The sequence below is a fragment of the Lactuca serriola genome, chromosome 8 (assembly GCF_051521515.1).
Source record: "Lactuca serriola cultivar US96UC23 chromosome 8, Lser_US96UC23_V15, whole genome shotgun sequence".
Lineage (NCBI taxonomy): Eukaryota > Viridiplantae > Streptophyta > Magnoliopsida > Asterales > Asteraceae > Lactuca > Lactuca serriola.
The window spans coordinates 9,964,000-9,988,633 of record NC_136415.1 but is presented as its reverse complement, the minus strand read 5'-3'; the positions used below and the strand labels follow the sequence as shown (position 1 = coordinate 9,988,633).

General features: G+C 31.4%; 1 protein-coding gene and 1 non-coding gene across 2 annotated transcripts; both read left to right on the top strand.

The window, feature by feature from the left end:
- The first annotated feature begins 5,295 nt into the window (after window positions 1-5,295).
- On the top strand, window positions 5,296-7,278 carry LOC145070262 (rRNA 2'-O-methyltransferase fibrillarin 1-like). Its single transcript, XM_079017195.1, has 7 exons — window positions 5,296-5,443; window positions 5,524-5,837; window positions 5,956-6,051; window positions 6,125-6,202; window positions 6,301-6,477; window positions 6,836-6,904; window positions 6,989-7,278. Exons 1-7 carry the CDS (start codon window positions 5,422-5,424, stop codon window positions 7,163-7,165), a joined length of 933 nt encoding a protein of 310 aa, XP_078873321.1. The 5' UTR covers window positions 5,296-5,421; the 3' UTR covers window positions 7,166-7,278.
- Window positions 6,625-6,696, top strand: LOC145071752 (small nucleolar RNA snoR60). Its single transcript, XR_013690760.1, has one exon. It is a non-coding gene; the product is annotated as a small nucleolar RNA snoR60 (small nucleolar RNA).
- Window positions 7,279-24,634: the final 17,356 nt, after the last annotated feature.

Sequence of the window (24,634 nt, the reverse complement as noted above, 5' to 3'; positions counted from 1 at the left end):
TGGTGATGAACATGGTGGTATTGAGTCTTTGAAGCATGATCTAGCTCATCGATTTTCTATGAAGGATTTGGGCTTACTGTGTTGATTTCTTGGGTATCGAGGTAGCTCAGTCTAAGAAAAGGTATCTTCTTTCTCAGACTATATATATATATATATATATATATATATATATATATATATATATATATATATATATAGCTTGTTTACACGGGTAGACCTCTCTGACAATCGGATTGTTGATACTCCTCTTGAAACCAATGCACGATACTCTCCTATTGATGGTGTTCCTTTGTCCGATCTGAATCTTTATCGCACTATTATGGGAATCTAACAACCATAAAAATCATGCCAAATTTAAACTTTTTAAAGCATTTTAAAACCAATAATTATTACAAAACTTGTTTTCAAAATGGTATAGTGTCAGAGTATCCCAAAATCAAATCATAAAACATAAGGAGGTGTAAGATCATGCCTTCGCCTTCCCGCAATCTTTAGAAGTACCTGAAACAAAATCAACAACTGTAAGCCCGAAGCTTAGTGAGTTCTCCCAAAATACCAATGTTATACAATCATAATCATATCGTATAAATAAACAACATGTGTAATGAGCCATCAACCTGACTGGACTGCCTCGCAGGCCTTCAGTCTATCTGGACTGCTCTCCGAGCCTCCGGCACGTCTGGACTGCCTCTCAGGGCCTTTAGCCTATCCGGACCGCTTGTCGGGCCTTCGGCCTGACTAGTATGCCCTCTCGGGTTTGTAGTCTATCCAGTCCGCCCTCGGTATGTTGGCTTAAGTACAAAACATGTTCGCCTCAACCCAACCCCCAATAAAAATAAACATGTGCACATAAATATCATATGCTAGCTAGCATGTACATATAGTCATACATATCTAACAGATCACTAACATGGATCCTATAACCAGGATACCGATCTAACCGATCACTAACATAGCAACCATCCTATAACCAGGATACCGATCTAACATATCACTAACATAGCAACCATCCTATAACCAAGATACAAATCATAAAGCATATCGTGCAATAAACCCATATACAAATCCGAAAAGGGCCGACATTGGTGCCTTAGACCTTGTTGATATAGTAAGGAGAACTCACCTCACAAATGTAGAATTGTAGTGCTAAGATCAAACTCTCGAATCACATCCACGAACTCCACCACCTATATTCATCATAGGACCGCTTCCATAAATTCCCAATTTACTAAAATACCCCCAATAGTAAAACTAGTCAAAGTCAAAGTTAACAGTCCATGTTGACCCAACTCGTCGAGTACAGTTCACTAACTCGTCGAGTCCTTCCAAAACTCGAGAAACCGCAAAAACCCTAGTTGACTCGCCAAGTTTCCAGACAACTCGTCGAGTCCATGCATGTCCAAAGGTGGGGAAAACCCTAACTGACTCGTCGGGTTGTCTCACTGACTCGTCGAGTTCATGCATAAACCAACAATGGCTAATCTTCATCGGACTCGTAGATTTGACCATGCAACTCGTCGAGTCCCTTTAGTCAAATTCCCATTCATACGTTTTTATGCTACTCCAAAGCTCCAAATTGTAGATCTAGCTTCCTAAGGCACATATTTCACGTAAAGTTGCAAACTTTACGTGCATGCAAGGTCTTAAAGGCTTAGAACACCAAAACCAAGTCTATAATGAGGTTTAGGGCATGGTGAGAGATCAATACAAAGTAAAGTTGATAGCTTTATGAATTTGGGACCTAGAGGAGTCCAGATATGAAGTTACAACTTCAGATCATGGCCAACACCTGAAGTATATCCATAACAACCTAGAAATAGCACTAAAATTAAGCATGGAGAGATCTAGCTAGAGAGAAGTCAAGGTAACGACTTGTTACCTTCTAGATGATGCCAATATGAAGTAGAATTCGGATCCAAAAGCTTCTCCTTGTTCCAAGCTCCCTAAACTTCAAGTCCTCTCCACAAACACACCTTCCAAGCTTCTTAACACACAAAATGGAGTAAAATCGCGATTAGGGTTTCCTGAGCTCAAGGGGGACGGTAAGGGAGGCTAGTGGAGGCTAATGATCCTTTAAATAGGGTGTAGAACCCTAGAAATTAGGGTTTCATTTTCCAGCTCCTACTCGTCGAGTCAGGGTCCTATGACTCATCGAGTAGGTCCGATAATCCATAGGGGATAACCCGCCTCTACACGACGAGTTGGGGCAGCCAACTCATCGAGTAGGTCCATAAACATGTATATAAGGCTTTAAAACTTATACATGGGAGTCGGGGTGTTACAGGGAAGTTTGGTTTATCTCACAGTTACTTGTCCGGATATTTCTCATGTTGTTCATGTTGTCAGTCAGTTTGTTACTAATACTACCTCAGTTTATTGGGAAGCTGTACTCCGTATTCTAAGATATATTTGTGGCATTCAGTTTCAAACCCTCTTGTTTCCCACGACGTTTTCTATTGAGTTATTTGCCTATAGTGATGCTGATTGGGATGACAATCTTCATGATCGTAAATCCACCACCGAATTTTGCGTATTTCTTGTAGAGTCTCTCATTTTCATGGAAGAGCAAGAAACATGACACTGTCTCTATATCTTCCATGGAGGTTGAGTTCGTGATATGGTTGTGACTACATGTGAGATTATCTGGTTACGGTGGCGTGGATATGGGAGTTCACAGTTCTTCACCTACCCACCTACACTGTGATACCAAAAGTGCAATACAAATTGCGAAGAATTTTGCTTTCCATGAGCAGACGAAGCACATTGAGATCGTTTGTCACTTTACACGTCATCGCTTACAGCTCAGAACCATATCGCTTCTGTTTTTTCATCAACCTTGCAGCTTGCAGATATTTTTACGAAGGCTCTATCGGCTTCTCAGTTTTCGGTTATTATGTAACAAACTCTCAATGCTTATTGTTGTGGCATTGTGAATTTGATGGGGGATGTTATCCTATATGTTATTAGCCCACATGTTTATGGGCCCTTTAGGATTTAGCCCAGTAGGGTTTTCTCTTGCTAGTATTTATTCTCCATTTTCTTCCTTGTAGCTTTTATGATTTTCATTGAGAATCTTGTAATTTCCCTCTATCATAATCATATGGCAATATTATCACTTATATCCTCCACCGCCACCTCCAACAATCCTCACCCCTACCCATCATTCATTTGCAAATACTCCCAACCGTTCATCTTATCTAAACTAAGAATATTGAGAGAGACTTCGTACCCAAAAGGCGACACGTAATCCTTCGAGGGAAGAGATTAAGTTGAAAGCGGAAATTATTTGCTTATTTATTTATTTATTGTCGAAGGGGATTCAACACAGTGTGGGTGAAGATCTTTCATTTCCTCTATCAATGTGTTTAAACCTATTAATCAACACTTGATCATTGATATTTGTTTTCGTCATATCGTTGTTACGCGTGTACACCATAAGCTCCTTGACATAATTTCTCTATGATTTGAGATGTTATATCTAATCTTTTAACATCTAATCTTTTGTCTACACTAGGGATGTTATCCGGGTCGGAGCCAGACCAAACCCGAATAACCCGAAAACCGAATAAGATTATCTACTGGTACCAAAAACCAGATCGATTAAACCAACATGGGTCTGATTTGGTTTGGATATTAACCGGTCTGGTTTGTTTATTACCCGAATAAACCAAATAACATTTACAATGTAATTAAGAACTGAATAGTACCGAAAAAGAATCGAATAACTCGAACAAATCGGATAACATTTACAACTATCAAAGGAAGTCAAATTATTTAAATTCAAATGTGGATTGAATGATCCAACCATATATCTACAAATATTGAAAACTTCTTCTATGGGGACAAAATATCTCACACATATGTATGATCTATTAAAAAAATTAAGTAAATCTTAGTTTTAAAAAGTAGCTTTAATACCCCTTTGTTTAGGAGTATGTATCTCATTGAATATACAACCAAAAATGCATATAAACTATGTAAATAACAGTTTAAATTGTTAACTACGAGGTAGAAAAAAAATTAAACAAATCAGACAAATAACAAAAATGTTATGACAGTTCAAAGTTGCCTTAAAATCCTACAAGCATGCTGAAACAAAAAAAAATCAACTCCAATACCTCATGTTTAGGGGTATGTATCTCATGAATATGTAACAAAAAAATTCATGTAAACTATGTAAACAATAGTTTAAATTGTGAAAACAAGTTGGAAAAAAAATCAGGTAAACCAGACAAATAACAAAGACGCTATAACAATTCAGAGTTGCCCTAAAAATTATGACTTTTCAATTTTCGGTTCGGTTCTTTAGGCTCGATTAAGATGCTATTCGGATAACCCAAACCGAATAAGCCTAAAATACATACATGAGAAGCGACCCGAATAGCTTATACGGTCCTAAAAGGTTTCAATTTTGTTTTGGTTTTTCAGTCCAAATGTTCATCCCTAGTTTGCATCTTGATTGAGCTGTAAGGTTTCCCATGTTTAACATTTATGTTTGATTTGCCAGGTCTTCATATTAGTGGACTTTTCACCACCAACCACTATAGAATATGTCAATCTTGTATTTTTTCCCAATACCTTCATATTTGATTCCAAAGCTGATCTTCCATTCATGCTTATGGGTTATTCTTTGGTAGGTTTAGATTGTTAAGTCTGAACTCTTTATCATCTTCATTGAAGAAAGAAACACAATAACCTACTTGCTAAATGAACTTTAATCAGGATACTGATACAAAAGCACTACATTTATACTCAATTCCAAACCTAGAAATTAACTTGGAAAAAGAACATCTATTTACGTTTATGATTTTCAATTTCAAGTTTGATGATGGTACTAGATTTGATTTCATATTTCATGTTTGATCAACATACCGATTCAAAATAGTGTATTTGGGATGCCTTCCAATCAACTCTAGATTTTGATATTTGATTTTGTTTCTAATCAACTTCATATTTTGATTTTCTTTCGTTCATCTTTGTCATGAAGATGCTATCTTGATTTTGTTTCGAAATCAATTTCATGTTTTCCATTTAAAAGGGAAATATGAGAAGATTTAAAAGTATTTGAGGATAAAGAAGACTGAGGTAGGGGTGAGAGTGTTTTTTTTATTTATTATTTTTTAAATTGAAAATAAACAGAAAGTAAAACATAATAAAAAGAGTGTAAAAAGAAATTTAAACCATAAAGACCAATCTTGTAACAAAATTGTTTGGAAGAAAATATTCGAATTGAATAAAACAAAAGGGACCACTTATGTATTATTGTCAAAATTATATGACAGCACATGAGCGATTGTCGAGAGATGTGGAACCAGAACCCTAAACCCCTTATTCTTATAAGAATCCATAAACCCTGCTAACTACTTCACACATAAACCCTAACAAGCCGCAACAGCAGTAATCCTCTTCTTGAATACAAACATGAGAGCTCCAATCAGAGGAGGTATGTTTCTCCCCGTAATGCGAACAATAATTTTATTTTCTTTACTGATATTAAACGAATTTATTAATGTTTGATCATAGGACGTGGTGGAAGCGGTGGATTCAGGGGTGGCCGTGGAGATGGCGGCGGTAGAGGAAGAGGAGGAGGAGGAGGCAGAGGCAGAGGAGGAGGAGGATTCAGCGGCGGAAGAAGCGCTGGTGGAAGAGGCGGCGGTAGAGGTCGCGGTGGTGGCAGAGGAGGACGTGGTGGTGGAATGAAGGGAGGGAGTAAGGTTATCGTTGAACCACATAGACACGATGGTGTGTTTATTGCTAAAGGTAAGGAAGATGCTCTTTGCACTAGAAACATGGTGCCTGGTGAAGCTGTTTATAATGAGAAGAGGATCTCTGTTCAGGTACAAGTTAATAAAAATCAAATTAGTTTTTTTCATAGTTTAACATATATCTGTTTTATATTGAATTAGTGTCTGCGTTGATTTGAGTTTGACATATTTTCAATTTGATTGGATTCAGAATGAAGATGGAACAAAGATCGAGTATAGAGTATGGAATCCCTTTAGATCAAAGTTGGCTGCTGCTGTTCTTGGAGGGGTTGACAATATTTGGATGGTAAGTTTTGTAAATCATCGAAGCAGTGATGTTCAATTGATCATTGAGCTTTTTTCTTATTTTTTGGTTTCAGAAACCTGGTTCTCGTGTGCTTTACCTTGGAGCTGCATCTGGCACAACTGTTTCTCATGTATCTGATCTTGTTGGACCTGTAAGTGGTTCATTAAAGACGATTGCTTTTCTCATTTGATAGATCATATCTAAATCGATATCAAGAAGTTAATTGCTTTGTTCCTTTTCTACTATTAGACTGGAGTCGTGTATGCTGTTGAATTTTCTCATAGAAGTGGTAGAGATTTGGTGAATATGGCTAAAAAGAGGACAAATGTTATTCCTATTATTGAAGATGCCAGACATCCAGCCAAGTACAGAATGCTTGTTAGCATGGTTGATGTTATTTTTTCTGATGTTGCTCAACCTGATCAGGTCTCTTTTTCCTTCACTCTCATTTTCTTTCACAACATTATATGCTTACATTTATTTTACATTGTTGTTGTTTATTGTCATCTCAAATATTTCTATTATATTTGTTCTTTTTTAGTCTCATTCTTGGATTCTGTTTGATTTACAATTTGGCATATGATGAGCTACTCGGATTCCCCTTCAGGACATCTTGTATGATGCAAAAACCGAGTTTCTGATGCCACTTTTGTCATTTGATTCGATTTTTTGTATTCTTTTTCTAAAATGGTTACAAGGGTATCTTTGATTTGTCAAAATTTTAGTATCTTTTGCTTTCACTAGCTCTACCATTGTACTTGATTGTTTTATATTCCTTTTTCAGGCTAGAATTTTAGCACTCAATGCATCCTATTTCTTGAAATCCGGAGGCTATTTTGTTATATCAATTAAGGTCAGTTCTTGAACCTTATATCAAAATCAAGGTCAATCTTTCATAACGTTTAGGAATTAATTTAATATAAACATATTTCAATAGGCAAACTGCATAGATTCTACAGTTCCAGCTGAGGCTGTGTTTGCTTCTGAAGTGAAGAAGCTGCAAGCAGAGCAATTTAAACCGATGGAGCAAGTGACACTTGAACCCTTTGAAAGAGACCATGCTTGTGTTGTTGGAGCCTATCGGGTTCCAAAGAAACAAAAACCTTCTTCTTAAATCTTAAAACTCATTATATTTGCTTCAGACAAATCCTACAAAATTTGAGATTTTATTTAATGAAAAAATGTACACAAGAATCATGATCCATTTTAAGGTTTTTGTGATGTCAATTGGTTGTGTCAAAAAGTGGAAAAATGCATTTTCTTGATTGCTTGATGCATACAATTTGTGATTAGAAAGTGAAGGACATTGTGATAATGACAACAACCCTATTGAAGGTACTTCTTTCTCATTAGGAGCAAATGACATGACATTACATAAATTAGGTTGATGAAAGTAATCGACAAAAGTTATAATAGTATTAAATTTGGTGTTAAGTTGATTCAACATAACGTGATATATTGTATTTTAATATTTGTTAATATTAGTTTTGTTAAATGTGTGATATTGAAGTTTTTAGTTTTGTATAATGATAATTGATGATGCAATTAGAAAAAGAAAGAAAAGAAAAGGTGAGAATTTGAATCAGTTTTTCTGTAACACGCCAACATCTCCTCAACTAACCTAACCGCTACGTGAATAGTCAAGTCAACTTGACAACAAAGTAATTTTCTTTTATGAATAATAATTAATAATAATAAATGTTCTGTAAAATTGTTTGAAATAATTACCAACTTTATCATTTAAAAAATAAATGTATGGCCTTTTTATTTAAAACTATATGATGAGTTTTGTTATATTATAAATTAAAACTAAATTATGTATAACATAAAAAATGCAATTTCTCTATTCTAATCTTTCTATAATAATAAAAAAATAGTTTTATTTTTATTTTGTCATTTGTCAACTCCTAATTAATATCATATTGATTCTTTTTAAATTTCAAAATCTAAAATTTTCATTTTAAATATATTAAATTAATAATATTAAAACAAAATTAATACAGATTATAAAATGATATAATTTTATATATTTATTTAAATCAACGATTATAATTTTATATAACTAAAAAAATCTCTTAATTAATTAATTATTTAAACTAATTAATTAATAATTTTAAGCTTTTATTATAAAAGTTTAATTAATTTTGTAACCATGGTCCAATGGATTATAATGTAATGTTATTAAGAATGACAATGTTTAATTATTAATGTAACTAGATTAGGACCCGCGTAAAATACGGAGAACATATAAAAATATACATATAAAGGTATAAAAAAATTGACACTATAAAAAAAATAAAGCAACAGAAACAAATTTAGTATTATTGGTAACATTGAAATGTCTAAAAAAAAAACAATGAAACACTTAAATATCTATAATCGTTGAAGGATCTCTTTGTAGACATAACTTTTTGTTTTATTAGTTGGACGACCCTCGTCATATATGTGTACTTTCAATCCTTTTTCATTTGTGACACGAGAAACAAAAACATATAACTGACAATGAGTGAAGAGGGCCTACGCAAATATAATCCAACATTTGATAATTATTGTCATTGACTTTTATTAATGGCCATAACAAAATAAACAACTATGGGGAATTGTCTCCGCTAAAAACGGAATGAGATTCTTTTATTAGACGGAGTTAACTTCATGCAAGGTATATAAGTAGTATCGTTGAAGAATCTAGCATATATAATTCATGCTTCAATGACGTGTCTTCCAATCCTAACAATATGTAATCTAGTACCATTGCATAGTCCTTTGGTTTGTTTTGATATTACGAAGTAATATGACTGGAACACCTATTTTTAGTGTAAGTTTATGGTTAGAATTTCTAGACGCCTTAAAACCATTCAACACAACTGAAGAGTAGATTGATTCCTCAAAAAAAATCTGGTAACTCTATCTCACATAAAGAGTTTGAACTCATATATGTTTTCCCTTCATCTTTCATCAATCCTAAAATGTAGTCATTGGTAGCATCGAATTCTTCATTTGTAGGTACCAAAATAGCTTTATCTTGAAAATATGATGGATCATCAAGATGGGTTTCAAATGATGGATAAATGGTGGATACAATTGAATGAATATGGTCACCTGTAGAGCGAACAACAACGTCTTCTGGAAATTCAATTTCAACTTCACCATCATTAGGGCCACCAGTATTACATTCACTAATTTTAAGAATCCACTCATCAAATGATTTTGTCTTATCCAAATCATTAGTTAGACAACCAAACTAAAGCCTCGTGTTTACGGTTAAACGTAAAACTATACATTCACGTCATTATTCAACAGGGGAATCTAAACAATTTACGATATACCTAGATAATCAAATGCATATCAACTCGATAACATTAATTGAAAATGTTCAAGGTTTAACGTTGGAAGTTTGATGTACAATTTAGGAATTGATTTTAGATTTATTACATTTCAAAGTTCATTGTCTGTTTTGGATGATTACTCAAATTACATTGCTAATCTTAGTGGGGGTCACTAATATGGTTGATGGTCTGATCTTGGTCAATGTGATGTGTTCTTCTCAATCATGAAATCAATGTGGATAATCCGCAGACCATATGCTGAGTAACACCTAAGTGAAGCATTTTAACACATTTAGAACAACATAAATCCATTAACTTGCATGGGATAGTTGGGTATATGCTGAGTAACACCTAAGTCAATCAACTATTACAATAACTAAAGAACATTAGGTTATGAATATGCAACATTGTTTTGTATATTGATCACATTCTTTCTGGTAAAAAAATTCTTTAAATGTTTCCTGATAGTGATCATTAGAAAGTACAAAACATGTCAAATAACATTTTAGCTTTATTACATCTCGAAGTTATTTCATATGCTATTTTGAGAACATATAAATGGTGTGTAAGCTACTAAAATGAATAAAAATTTTGAATAAATTGGGTTAGTCAAAAATAGGTTTTTCTTTTTCTTGTTCGGGTTGTCATATCAGGATTTTATCATTTTTCAAAAAGATTTTTCCACATACGTTCATAAAGGTAGGCATTCAAGGAATCTACCTGCAGTTAAAGAATTCCAAAAAAAGTTACTTTTTAAAAGTACGATGCCATTAATAAATTTTTTTTTGCAAAGTTCAACGCTATTAATGAAATTTGCTTCCAGAACACTGTCTTACAAATGAGCTTCAATGTTGGAAAACATGAAACGTTTCAATATCATCTAAAAATATTTCAAAATAATATTTTTTTTAAAGTACAATGCCGTTAATAAACCTTTATTTTATTTTTTTTTTTATTTTTTTTTTTGTAAATTTCAATACTAAAAACAAATTTTTCCTAGAAAATTGTCATATTAATGACCTACTAATTAACATTTAAATTTATATATTACATAAATGGTTCACTTGTGAACAAAAATACATAAATGGTCCATAATTGAAATGTTTTTTTTACATAAATGGTCTATATGCGAAAGAAAATGAAAATGTACTTTCCATTAACAAAATGTTTTCAAAAAAATCCTATTAATGAGCTCTAATGTACATAAAAATAAAACTTTTCTAGATTAGCCAAAAAGAATACGAAAAAGTCCTTTTTTGAAACTACGATGCTATTAATGAACTTTTTTGCAAAGTTTAATGCTATTAATGAATATTTTGTTTTCCATAAGACAATCCTTTAAATGATCTTCAATATACAAAAAATATAATTTTCTATATCAACTAAAAATAATTCAAAAAAGTTATTTTTTTAAGAGTACGATGCTATATATGAACTTTTTTTTTCAAAGTTCAATAGTAAAAGCAATTTTTTCCAGAAAATGTCCTAATATAAGGTTAAAAGAGCATATTGTAAAATACTTATCGTTCTATATGAGCAAGAATTAAACATTTCCATCAATACCCAAAAAGACATATAAATCATGCATCATTCTGTAATTAATTCTAACGCCCCATAATGTGGAATCCTCTCAGTGGCAACATTCCAGAACTCAAACCACAATGGATAATCAATATGAAGAGAAGTTGCAATAAAAAATAATAATTGTCACCATATTATACAAATATTATAGATTATTGGGTTGTTAGATAGCGTAATAACTTGCCAACAAAAAAATACCAACACCTTGTAGACATCACCTGTACAACATTTAATAAATATACAAAAAAAAACATTATATAAAATAAACTATGGTTATGATATCTCTTCTAGGGTACATATGATTATTGCAATTAATGTCAACAAAAATCTTCAATATTGAAGTGGCTCTAAATACAACTACCTTCCAGTTTTAGGGCCCTTGACTTCACCCCACTCCCAAGCAGAAACAATCCTTCAAATACTTTAAAAAAATTTGAAAGATTAAAATATCCACACAAAAAGATGAAAATGGTAAAATGAACTTTCAAATATAACAACAATATTTTATAGACAATACTACAAACAAGCTAAATACATGCAAATAGAGACGAAAGAACATCATAATTAGATTAACACCATACACTCATTTAGTCTTATCTTTCTTTTTCCCTTATAGGAGTTTATAAAACATTTTCTATTGTATGATGGATTTCTGAATTACTTTTTTGAGATATATGAGGTTGCAAAGAATGGAACAACAAAGAAATGGAATGGATAGGTAATCGTAAAAGCAAGATAATAGAATAAGTAATTCCATTCCAGAAACATATTTGTGAGGCATGGAATGGGAAAATGAAAATTTCATATGATTTTTATGTTATATATTGCAATTTAAATTATAAAGATCATCCTTCACATATCTTTGTTTACTTATTATTATGTAATTAAAAATGGTTTATATTGCAATTTGTATACTAATAGCTTCTCTTATTGCTGAGAAAACTTTGATACTCACAATGTTACCAACCCTATTTTCAAGAGTGTAGGGTGTACCCATTTATCATTGAGAAAGTAAACTCAATAAGAAGATTTAAACCAGTTAAACGAAAGAATAACGTTGTGCAAGGTTCTTACTATGCTTCTCGGCATGCCCAGACAACACAAGTTAACCAAAAAAACCCTGCTAATTAACCAAAATTAATCAATCCTAAACATTTTCCAATAAGATTTATCGATGTAATCTGTTTATATGGTATACTAAAACTTTGTCTTTTCTTTGCTATTGAGTCTAAAAGATGTTTTTTTTATAATATTAAAAAAGGATAAGTAATAACTTATTTTTGAGAGCCCACTTTGTATTTTTAAAGATGCTTTTAACATTAAATCAAAACACATATCACTACTGGGTTTTCCTGAGTTGTAGAATATGTGGATCACTCAATGATATAAGAGTTTAAATTCCATCTCCAAATCCAGGAAGGGATCGAATGGATAAAACATTATAGATATTGACTCGAGTATATCTTCCATTCACAACCTGGTAAGCCACAAAAAAATCATTGACTAAATGAATATACAAAAATGTAAAAATAAAAACGAAAATCGACATATACAAATTCACTACCTAGTGGACATATCTTCCAAATTGAAACAATGGATGAGAGGTAGCAGTGCTGCTGTGTCCATCATTTTGCTCTCCAGCTATCTAACTTAAAAAATCGAAATCAATAATACAGATCATAAGAACAAAAATCGAAGCAAATTCAAAAAATGTAACCATTATGGATTTAAACTTGAATCGAAAGATTTTATAGATTAAAACTTCATAGTTGAAACAGAATAAAATAAACATAATCTAAAACGTACCCAAAATCGATCTAAACTACGACCAAATTAAATTAAAATCCAAAGAAATTTATCTCTATATCATTCGTCCTTCTTTAATGATGATCGAACACAAGAATGGTCTACACAGATCGAAGTCGCCTATATATATATATATATATATATATATATATATATATATATATATATATATATATATATATATATATATTCTATTTCTTCTTTCCCCAATTTCTTCCCCTCTACAAAACTTAGGTTAGGTAAATTATGTAAAGAAAAAAGGGAGAGAGGGTAGGGGTACTGGTAATAAGGGATGGGACGAGACATTTTTTTCATTCTATTTTTAGTGAGATTTAATTGTCATTAATAGAATTCCTAATTTAATTTATTTTATTTTTGGTGAGATTTAACTGTTATTAATAGAATTCCTAGTTTAATTTATTTTATTTTTGGTGAGATTTAATTGTGATTAATAGACTTCCTAATTTAAAACGTAATATATGTTTTATAAAATTTATGGACAAAAATAAAAGGGTTGACGAAGATGATGTCAGCAAATAATCAAATGGTGGAAAATATAGGATTAAAATGCAATCAATGGTCATGATTTCTTCAAATTATAATTAACGGTTCTCTTTTAATAATATTTAGAGATACTTAATTGTTATTAAATATAATTTAGATACACATGATTAACGAATAATTGAAATTTAGATGGAATTTGTTTGGCTTTAAAAATAATTGGCGGGGTTAATTAATGCATTTCCACACAAAAAAAACCTGATCTTAAGAAGGTAATTAAGAGAAAAAAACATCATTTGTGAATGTTGGACAATTTAGTAAAGAAGAATAGATTGTTTGCATCAAATCTAAAAATAATAACCAAACAAAGGCAACATCTATTTATGTGTTATTAAAAATATCATTCAGAAAAATGTGATTGATGATAAAACATTGGTCTCTCTTTATATATATATATATATATATATATATATATATATATATATATATATATATATATTCTCATATTGATTTACATATCTATATAATTTTTCTTCTTTTCTTTATATAATAACACTCATTTATTTCTATCATCTACCAACAGGGCCGATCTAAAGGTATATAGGGCCCGGGGCAAAAAGAAAAAATGACCAATTAAAGATAAATATAATAAAAATTCAAAAAAAATCATTTATTCTTCATTATAAACGCGCTCAATTAGTAATAACAAGCAAAACCAAATTGTTTATCTTTTGAGCTAGTTTGAGTTTGAACCAACTTTAGGTCTTAAAAATCATTTAGGTAATAATTTTTATATATACACTACATAGCCAAAAAAATTTTGGTCCCACTAGAGACGTGGGTCATGAGTGATCGCCTGGATTAGGGATGAGATTTAGAAGGACTGGAACGGGAACCTTTAGAACCAGAACATTTAGAAACGATTCCGGTTCCAGGTTTAAAAATTGACTTTGTCCGGGTTCCGGGTAAACAGGATCTAAAACCGGAACCGGTGTTAGGAACCGGAACCACTTTTAGGGTCGGAACCGGTTTTTGTGAAACATTTAAAACATGCATATCTCATTCGTTTCAACTACGATTGACATGTGGTTTTTTTCAACGTGTATTTTAGAGTTTGTACATGATTTTAGATCATAAATTTTCCATTTTTAGTTTTATATTCATTGACTTAAAGTCCCCCGAAGTCAAGATATTAAAGCTGAAAGTTTTTAGTTTTTTAGTTATTCTATGAAAGTTTTAAAACATGCATATCTAATTTGTTTGAAGTAGGATTGACATGTGGTTTTTTACAACTTGTAGTTTAGAGTTTCTACATGAGTTTAGACTATAATTTTGTCATTTTTGGATTAATATTCAATGATTTACAGTCCCCCGAAGTCGGGATATAAAAACTAAAATTTTTCAACTTTTCAGGTATTTGTTTTTTGTACTTTGTATTTTGTGAAAATGTTAACACATGTATATCTCATTTGTTTAAAGTTGGATTGACATGCGGTCTTTTTCAGAGTGTAGTTTAGAGTTTGTACATGGTTTTAGGCTATAATTTTGTCAATTTTGGTTTGATATTCAATGAGTTACAGTCTCCCAAAGTCGAGATATCAATAAGAAAATTTTCAAAGTTCAACCCTTTAAGTAGTAAATAATTACCAAAAAATTCAGGTTTTTTCGGTTCTAAACCCACTTTATTCGGTTCCAACCTACCCATTTTGTTATTTCCGGGTTTTCGGTTCTAGACCCACTTTACCCGGTACCATACCCAGAACCGAACCGGAAACGGTTCCTATGTACCGGTTTGGTTTCCGGTTCTATAAAATCTCGTTAATCGGTTCCGGGTCCGGGTCCTCCGGTCCGGGTTTGAACCCACTTTCATCCCTAGCCCGGATTGCCCGACCCTGTCCACCAATTTTCTTCATAATATTATTATAGTGTTTATCATTAATTAGTGTTTTATCATTAAAAACATATATTTTCTCAGAGTTTTAATGGATTTTTTTACTATTTGGTGTTCAGAAGTATTAAAACTCAAAAGTAATGATTAAAATTATTTGAAATTTTTAAAAATTGATTAGATTAGATGTTTATAGAATATCGTTTATAAAAAAATAGAATGATAAAATCATTTGTTGATTCCCAACAATGTACATACATAAAAAAAATTTCAATCGTTACCGTTTGAAGTATCTCTTATTAAACTTTGAATTATCTCTTATTATTCATTTATCCTTTTATCACATTAATTTGATTTTTTTTTTACATTGCCCCATATTGCTTCACACATCTATCTAACATATTTTTCCTTGTATAATACCACTAATTTGTTTCTATTATTATCCATCAATCTTGATTATAATATGTCTTTAACCTCTATTATTAATTAGCGTTCATTAAATCATAAAAATATGTTTCTATATCAAAATGTTAAAAGATTCTATTATTTGGTTTTAGTTTCAAAAATTATTGAAAGTCACGACTAAAGATGAAAATTTTAATAGTTAAAACCCTAAAACAAATGATTAGGTTGCAAACTTAGGTTGATTTTGTGGTTAGCACGTTGAAAAATTAACGTTACACCGGATAATTTCGCACAAAATTTTCTTATACCTAGAAATTTAAGGGGGGTAATACATGCCACATGACCCACACCTGAAACCCATGGTTCCACCTATGCTCTTATTATGAGGAAATACATTTAAGGAAAAACTTTGTTTTTTAGAAGACAAAAGATATGAAAATATTTTTTTGACATCTTTTTTACTAAGACAAAAAATTATTTTTGATTTTGAAAGATGTTTTCTAAGTTCTAATTACATTGTGATATTTCTTTTTTCCAACTCCACCTTCGCAATCGCTGCCGCTACCACCACTTTTGCCTTGGTCGTTGTCGACATATTCACCACCACCATAACCATTTCTGTCACCATATTCACCACCATCATAACCATTTCTGTCACCGCCTCCACCACCTACACCACCATTCTTTTTAAAAAGCAATAAATTTTATCTATAAAGACTAAAAATATGAAAAAAAATGATCCATATCTTATTTCAACATAAAAAAAAACTAAAAATATTTTCCCTTGTTCAAAGAAACACCATCTTTTACAATCCCTCTATTGAATTTAATATCATAGTGTGATTTTTCATTTTCTTCTTGTACATCCTAACCATTTGGATTACACACCTTTCATTTTTTTTTGTGTTAATATCATAAAAACCTTAAGTTTTTAGGGTTTTGTCGGTTTTGCCCAAAGTTCAATTTTATGTTCGTTTTTATCCACATATTTTCCAAAAAATATTCGTTTTTACCCTTTTACCGATGATAATAAGTTTTTTTGGTTACTATTATAATAACTTCGCAAAAAAAAACCCTTAAGTTTATAGTTTTTTTTTATTATTTTTATTTTAATTTTTTTTTATGTTTTTACCCTTAAATTTATATATATTTTTTATATTTTTACCCTAAGTATATATTTTTTCATATTATACGTATTCATGTGAAAAAAATCTTATTTATATGCAAAAATAGTTTAATTAAATATTGTATTTGCGTTTTTTTCTAATGTTATTACTTATATATATATATATATATATATATATATATATATATATATATATATATATATATAGAGAGAGAGAGAGAGAGAGAGAGAGAGAGAAAGCTAGGTTCAAATGTGGATTGACATCTATTGTGTGGACGTGTGAACAATGATATTCTGCAAGAATGACAAAGAAAATATGTTGTTTGGTAATGTGAATACATTCAAACTTACATAACTATTGTCATTATTACACATTTTTACTAATTAAATTGTCAATAAGGTTATTATAGATTTTTTTTTATTCTCATTCTATCAGAATGTTGTCAAAATATTTATTGAGTTAGATTCTGTAAGAATGAAAATGAGTAAAAAACGATACGTGAGAACAAAAATGAATAATAATTAGTGATAATTCATGAAAATAACGATAGTTATGTAAGGTTGAATGTGTTTACATTAGCAAAAAAATTATTCTCTTAGTAATTTTAATAGAATAGCCTTATTCACACGTCCACACAATAGTTGTCTATCCACATTATAACCTAGCCATATATATATATATATATATATATATATATATATATATATATATATATATATATATATATATATATATACAAATAGGTATTTTTTATTTATTTAAAAATATACATATCAATAAAAAACATATTTATATGCAAAAAACGTATTTAATTATAATCGTGTTATATATATTAATATGTATTTTAGAAGTCCAAATATTTATTTTTACATTTTTATAAGCATATACATATATTTTTAGAAGTGTAAATATATATATATATATATATATATATATATATATATATATATATATATATATTAAAAGTGTAAATATATTTTTAGATGTATAGATATATATTAACATATGTAAACATAAGTATTTATACTTCTAAAAACTATATCTATAAAAGTGTATATATATATATATATATATATATATATATATATATATATATATATATATATGTGTGTGTGTGTGTATGTATATATATATAGACACACACACACACACACACACACATATATATATATATATATATATATATATATATATATATATATATATATATATATAAAGAAGTAGCATTAAAAAAATATAAATACAATATTTAATTTTTTTTTGTATATAATAATGATTTTTCTGCATGAATATGTATAATATGAAAAAAATACTTAGGGTAAAAATGTAAAAAAATATTATAAACTTAAGGGTAAAAGTATAAAAAAATTGTAAACGTAAGAGTTTTTGCGAAGTTAATATAATGGTAAGCTGGAAAACATTTTATAACCCGAAAAAATGTAAGATTGAATATTTTTTGGAAAATATGAGGGTAAAAATGGACATAAAATTCAATTTTAAGCAAACCGACAAAACACTGAAAACTTAAGGGTGTTTATGATATTAACATTTTTTTCTCCTTGGGCCTTCTTAATTTCTTATTTTAGTAAAACACGTAGAGTAAATCTTTTAAAATTTAATTCCTCATTAAAACACAATAACTTTTTATTATTAAAAGTTATTGTCCTAATTAACGAATTTTACAATTAGACTTACGCAATTTCGCTTCAATGTTGTTTATGTAGTTTATTGACTTGTTTTTGCATATTCACCGAAAATAAGAAGTGTATACTAGAATATACATAAAATTAACAAATACACGCATATTCATGTACTCACACTTTCCTTGTTGCGTTTATAGTTTGTTAAACTTAAGTTTTTTAAGAACTCTTAAATCTAACGTCCAATGTGGTTTGGTAAAAAAAACCAACCTAAGCCTAACCTAATTTTCAGTTACCCTCAACCTCGACTTGTTGATGACCTTTTGGTTAGTTAATGGTTAATAGTTGATTGATAATAGATAATTGAGTCAAATTTTGCTAAGTCAAGTTCTCATCGAGACATATCTATTTTTTATTAGATACGGTATCAAAAGATATATCATGGACTATAAAACTGAATCCGACCCCACTAATTGTAGTGTCAAATAGCCCTGTCGAAAATACCCGTTATCCGAATTACCTGCCCGATTTTTTTCGGGTATCGGGTAAATCGGGTCGGGTAAATCAGATATCGGGTTAATTTTTTCGGGTATTTGGGTAACCTGATTTTTTTTTCCAGGTCTGGTAAATGGTAAATTTTTTGGGTTTTGGGTATACCCGATTACCCGAAATATATTTATCAAATTTATTTTTCTTCTCTGCAAGCTTCTTTTCTTGTTTATCAATTTCATTTCTATATTTAGCTTGTTCCTTTTCTTTTTGGCATGATTCATCCTCATAACCACCCAATTCATTCTCAACTTCTTAAAGTCTACTACTTTCAGCTTGAATCTCCTTATTGGCCTTCTCAATATCGTTTTCTATGTTAAATAACTGCGCTTTGGATCATATGTTGCATGTCTGTAAAATTAAATTATGTAATGAAGGGTTTTGGGTCAAAATTATGGTGTATATACATGGAAGAATGACAAGTCGTCCAAATGACATATTTCTTTCCTCGTTATTTCCAAATCAAATGAGAACAAAGTTTCTTTTTCACCTCAAAGGTTATTAGACATACAAATGAGCTCCCTGTTTTTTTCTTTAATGAAATTTTCACATATTATGTTTCCACTGATAGTACATTTATGCTCTTAAATCACTGAATTCAAACTCTCTATCGGATGAAAGGGAGCGAGTGATTAAACTTCTATAATGTTGGGTCTTAGAGCCCGTAGAACGCAGTACAAGCGAATGGAGTGGAATCTACCATTGAAGAAAGATATTTGCTTAACCCAGGCATTCAGATCGTAATTCCTACTTAAAGATGACCGTTCTATAATATGATTTGCTTTTGTAGTCCAAATAATTTCGTACCATGACGTATTTGGAATAGTAGTAATTAGTGAAACAAAAAGACTTGTACATATCACCGAAGTTATTCCATCTCCAACGTTCCAAAGATTTCCATATGATGAACTTATTTGATAACTCGTTTATTTGTTTTCATTGTCACAAATAATCATTTATATAGATTTGTGATCAAACTTCATATTTATTTCACTAAATTTATTTTTAGACACCACTAAATTTTTTTTTTAAAAAAAAAATCGGGTAATACCCGAATTATCCAAACCCAACCCACTACCCGAATTATCCGAATTTAATTTGAGTCGGGTAACGGATAATTTTTTTAAGCTGAAAAACTCGAATTACTCGACACGAATTACCCAAAACCTTAAAAATTTACCCGATCAACACTTCTAGTGTAAAACGGTCTGAATATTACCAAATCAGACTTATTTTATTATCAGACCCAGTAAAGGGCATACAAATAACTCCTAACTTTTATAAATAAAGCAAAAGAAGTTTATATCCTCGAAAATTAAGATCCACTACGTATCGTACTTATCAAACAATATTAATTCCATGCTTTTAAAATGGTAATTTAACTGTTAGATATTTATATTTGAAATTAGGGTAATTTCCTGTACGCTTTTAACCCAACGGCATTAAATGTTGTCTTATTTTGTTGAGGTTGAGGGTTCATTTGGTTACATTTTGATAATATTTATTTGTATCAGTGGCGGAGCCAGGATCAAAGTAAAGGGGTATCCCAATTTTTTTTAGGATAACCTAATTTTTTTCCTGGGGTACATGGGTTTCCCGGGTTCGGTTTCGGTTTTAAACCAAAATCTTAATCAAATCCTTAGCTAACCTCAAGTCTTGTTATATAAACATGAAGTTGAAGTATATTTTGATACTTCAATCGATGTAGGAGTCAAAGTAGATATCAAATAAAGCATGAGCATAACAGGTTTATATAATAGAAAAAAATGGCTGAGTTTACATGTGATTAGCGATGTGGGCTAGAATAGCTGGGAAAACAAAACAAAAATAAACAAGGAATATGTAAGAAGCGAGAATAGAACTTGAGACATTTGCTTGAATAAGTCAAAGTCTTAACCAGCAAATCAACTGTTTGTTTGTGTTTATAAGTGGAGGGATGCATATATATACACTATACCGAATTTTTTTTTTGAGGGATACATAAACAAAAATTACACTGCCAAAAAATATTTGAGGGGAATCCCGGGCTACCCCGGGATCCCCTTGGATCCGCCCCTAATTTGTACTAAGTTTAAACTTTAAACAACCAATAGCAAATTTAGAATTCAAAGATTCGAAAATAAATATTTGTTTTTAATACTAAGTTTGAACAGCCGATTATGGTAGCAAACTTTAGAATGCAAATATTCAAAAAAGAACCTTCTATTGGAGAAGACAAAATTTCAACAAAAACGCCGAAAATATTCTTCGTACATTACAACCTTGACCCCGTAATATAGGATTGAAGCCTTCATATGTCTTTTGACCAAATATACATTTTTACCATTTCCCATTTAACTAAACTCATATATTTATTTCTTTATGTAATAATAATTTATATTTTTATGGAAAATTACAAAAGAAGTCGGCTAAAAAAATATTTTACAATATAAACATCCTATTCAACCATTTTTAGACTTAACGGTGTGGACACCCTTTCACCGAGATGTCACACTTTTGTCAGCGGTGAACGACTCGCCTTTCGTTTTTTGCTGGTATCAAGAATGCCGCATGCAATATGTTGCTAATGGAGAATTGGAACGTTGGAAGGGAATGTGACCGTTAGACTTCTTCTATTTCACACACACACACACATATATATATATGTGACCGCATGCAATATATTCTTTTGCTCCATATCAAATTTTCATTTATTTTGTCATTTTGTGATTATTTTAAATTTATTTTTATTCCATATGTTTTGATTTTTTATTTTATTAAATTCCATATAGTATTTAAAAAATATAATAATAAATACATATCGGTTTCATTAATAGACTTTCTATCTAATTTAAAAATTACTAAATTAAAGTCTTATTAGTTTCATTTGTTTTATCTAATTTATTTGTTTAAATTTAAAGAAAAAAAACCACTTTAATTTTAATTATTCAATATTTTTCGTATTTTTATTATAAATTCAAAATTCTCAAATATTTAAAATTTTATAGTTATTTTTTTCTTTTAAATAAACCCATGTAATGTTGGGAAGACAAAAAAAGAAATTAAGCACTTCAGACAAATATCAAATCAGACTAATCATTTGACGTGGTTCGATCAAGGTGACCCACTTCCACCAGAGAGAGAGAGAGAGAGAGAGAGAGAGAGAGAGAGAGAGAGAGAGAGAGAGGATTATATTATATTTCCAAGGACAATTATAATCACACACAAGGGTTACACATCGCTTGAGTTCTCAAAACAAAAGAATCGCTTTTGCTTACTAACTGCTCTAAAGGATGTGTTATCAACCTTACAATGATTGCTCTTTTGAAATTTTTGTGCAATTAACAATGATAGAGATATGAACCTATTTATAGGCAAGTATGGGAAACCGCAATTATGATGGGTCATTTCCATCCATAATTAGCCCATAATGGGGATGTCCCACTTTCAAACCAATCACAAAATGCCATGCAAGCGCTTCTAGAATCTTCAACCTCGTGAGCATCAATCAAAACACATGATGATGCATCATGTATCACTTGGTGCATCATCCACATGAAACATCCTATATGATCATCTTCATTCTTATGAGCAACATTTGGACAATCTTGAGCATTTTAATGAACTTGACATCCGAGTGGCACATCAGGAGCTATGATTGCACACCATGAACCTTGGCGGTGCATCATGCTCCATAACAGTATATCCTCCTCTTGAATGACATATCCTGTTACTTAGTGACATATCTTGTCACTTGATGACATTACCTGTCACTTGGTGGAATATCCTATCACTTGGTGACATATCATGTCACTTGGGGGTATATCATGTCACTTGGTGGCATATCAATTCACTTGGTGACATATCAAGTCACTTCGTGGCATAATAAGTCACTTCGTGGCATCTCCTGTGTAACGTCCGTGTTTCAAGGCTAAGCATTAATGATGACGTAATAGTCTAGGTCAATCATTGTAACCTATTTTAAAGTAATAAATATGAATTACTTGAATATTATGTGAATTATGTGCTTATATACTTGTTTGTAAAGATATAATAAAAATAAGCGTCAAAAATAAAATGTTAGATAAACCCGAAATCTATGATGAAAGTTGTAGTGGTCGTGACAAGGATTCCGGAGATATAAAGAATGCCGAAACCCGAGTTATAACGAAGAAGTTATGACATGTCGAAGTTTCGCGACAGAACCCACATGACGTTGTGTGACGTAAAAAGTGAGTTTACGATGAAATGCTTTTTAGCCTTAGCGATCTAAACAAAAGTTATAGTGCTCATCAAACCGAGAGTGTGCATAAAAAGAACGCCCACATCTGAATTCGTATGAGGAAGTTATGATTTTTCTAAGTTTTGACTTAACAGTATGCAGTCCAGAGTTCGAATATTAGATCGAAAAATTTCTAGTCGACACAAACTAAACGAGAATCGAAGGTCTCGTTAATAGTAGTTCAACGGTAAAAAGATAGATGAAAACGGACGTCAGATGAAGAAGTTATGAATTTTTAACAGACTCTTCCTGTCCCGGCCTGTTAAAAATATAACTTTAAATATAGAATCAAAATTAGCCGACGGAGTTTAAATGAAAGTGTAGAGTACGGTCTCACCTACGCATGGATATAAAGAACTTCAAAAACGGAGCTCGTATGCGAAAGTTATGAATTTTAGAAGTCAGGAAGCAAATATGCGAAGTTGATGATGTGGTACGATCTAGGCCAATGCTTGCTGCCAACGGTCTCGCTTCAGATTGTGACACCTGGCCTAGCATACGCCCAAGGTTCACATCCGACGCCCAGCGTACGAGTACGCCCCGTGTACCGAAGCTCGCACGCCCAACAGACTAGTCTTGTGCGGTTCCGAAGAGATCCACGTAGCCCCAGGAGAAGACCGACGTGTGCCCCCTTACGCCCCGCGTAAGTCCGCGGTACGCCCAGCGTACCGAGGCCTCACATGGATATAAAAAGGTGGTGAAGGCAGCTCATTTTTCACACCTTTCCAACTTCTCTTTCTCTCTCTAACAAAAACACCCCTGAAGCCTAGGAGACCTCCCTAGCATTAGAAGAAAGCCCCGGAGAGCCTAAAGGCTCCGAGAAAAAGAGTTTTTCGGTTTGAAACTCTGCCCGCACAGAGCCCGGTTTTCAAGCAAACCTCCCGGTTTCGTCAAAGAATATTATTTTAAGAAGCGAAGTGTTGTCCGAATCACACCTTATCAGGTGAGTGTATAGTCACTTTCATCTTACACATAGATATGAAATATTTTATATAAATTACGTGCTATGTGTATATTTATTATATGTTTACTTGAGATCTATGCTGGATGAAATATCTGAACCTCTTTCTTTTTAGATCTGAACTTTTTCTTTCAGATCTAAGACTTTTTCTTCAGATCTGAACTGTATATGTATTTTTTTTTCAGATCTAAATATTTTTCTTCAGATCCGAACTATATATGTATTTTTTTGTCAGATCTAGACCTTTTCTTCAGATCTGAATTGTATATGTATTTTTTTTATTAGATCTAGACCTTTTCTTCAGATCTGAACTGTATATGTATTTTAAATTTGAAGATCTATGTTTGGTGAAAGATTTGAACTTTGTTTTTCAGATCTAGACTATATATGTATTTTATATCTACAAACATGTTGTGTAAAACATGGGTAGATGAAATAGGTGGTGCGTGATGAAATAAAATGATGAGAGGTCTCGATGTTGACGTTGATCCAATCATCTACCGGAGTATGGATGACGACCACACACTTTTCTAGGAAG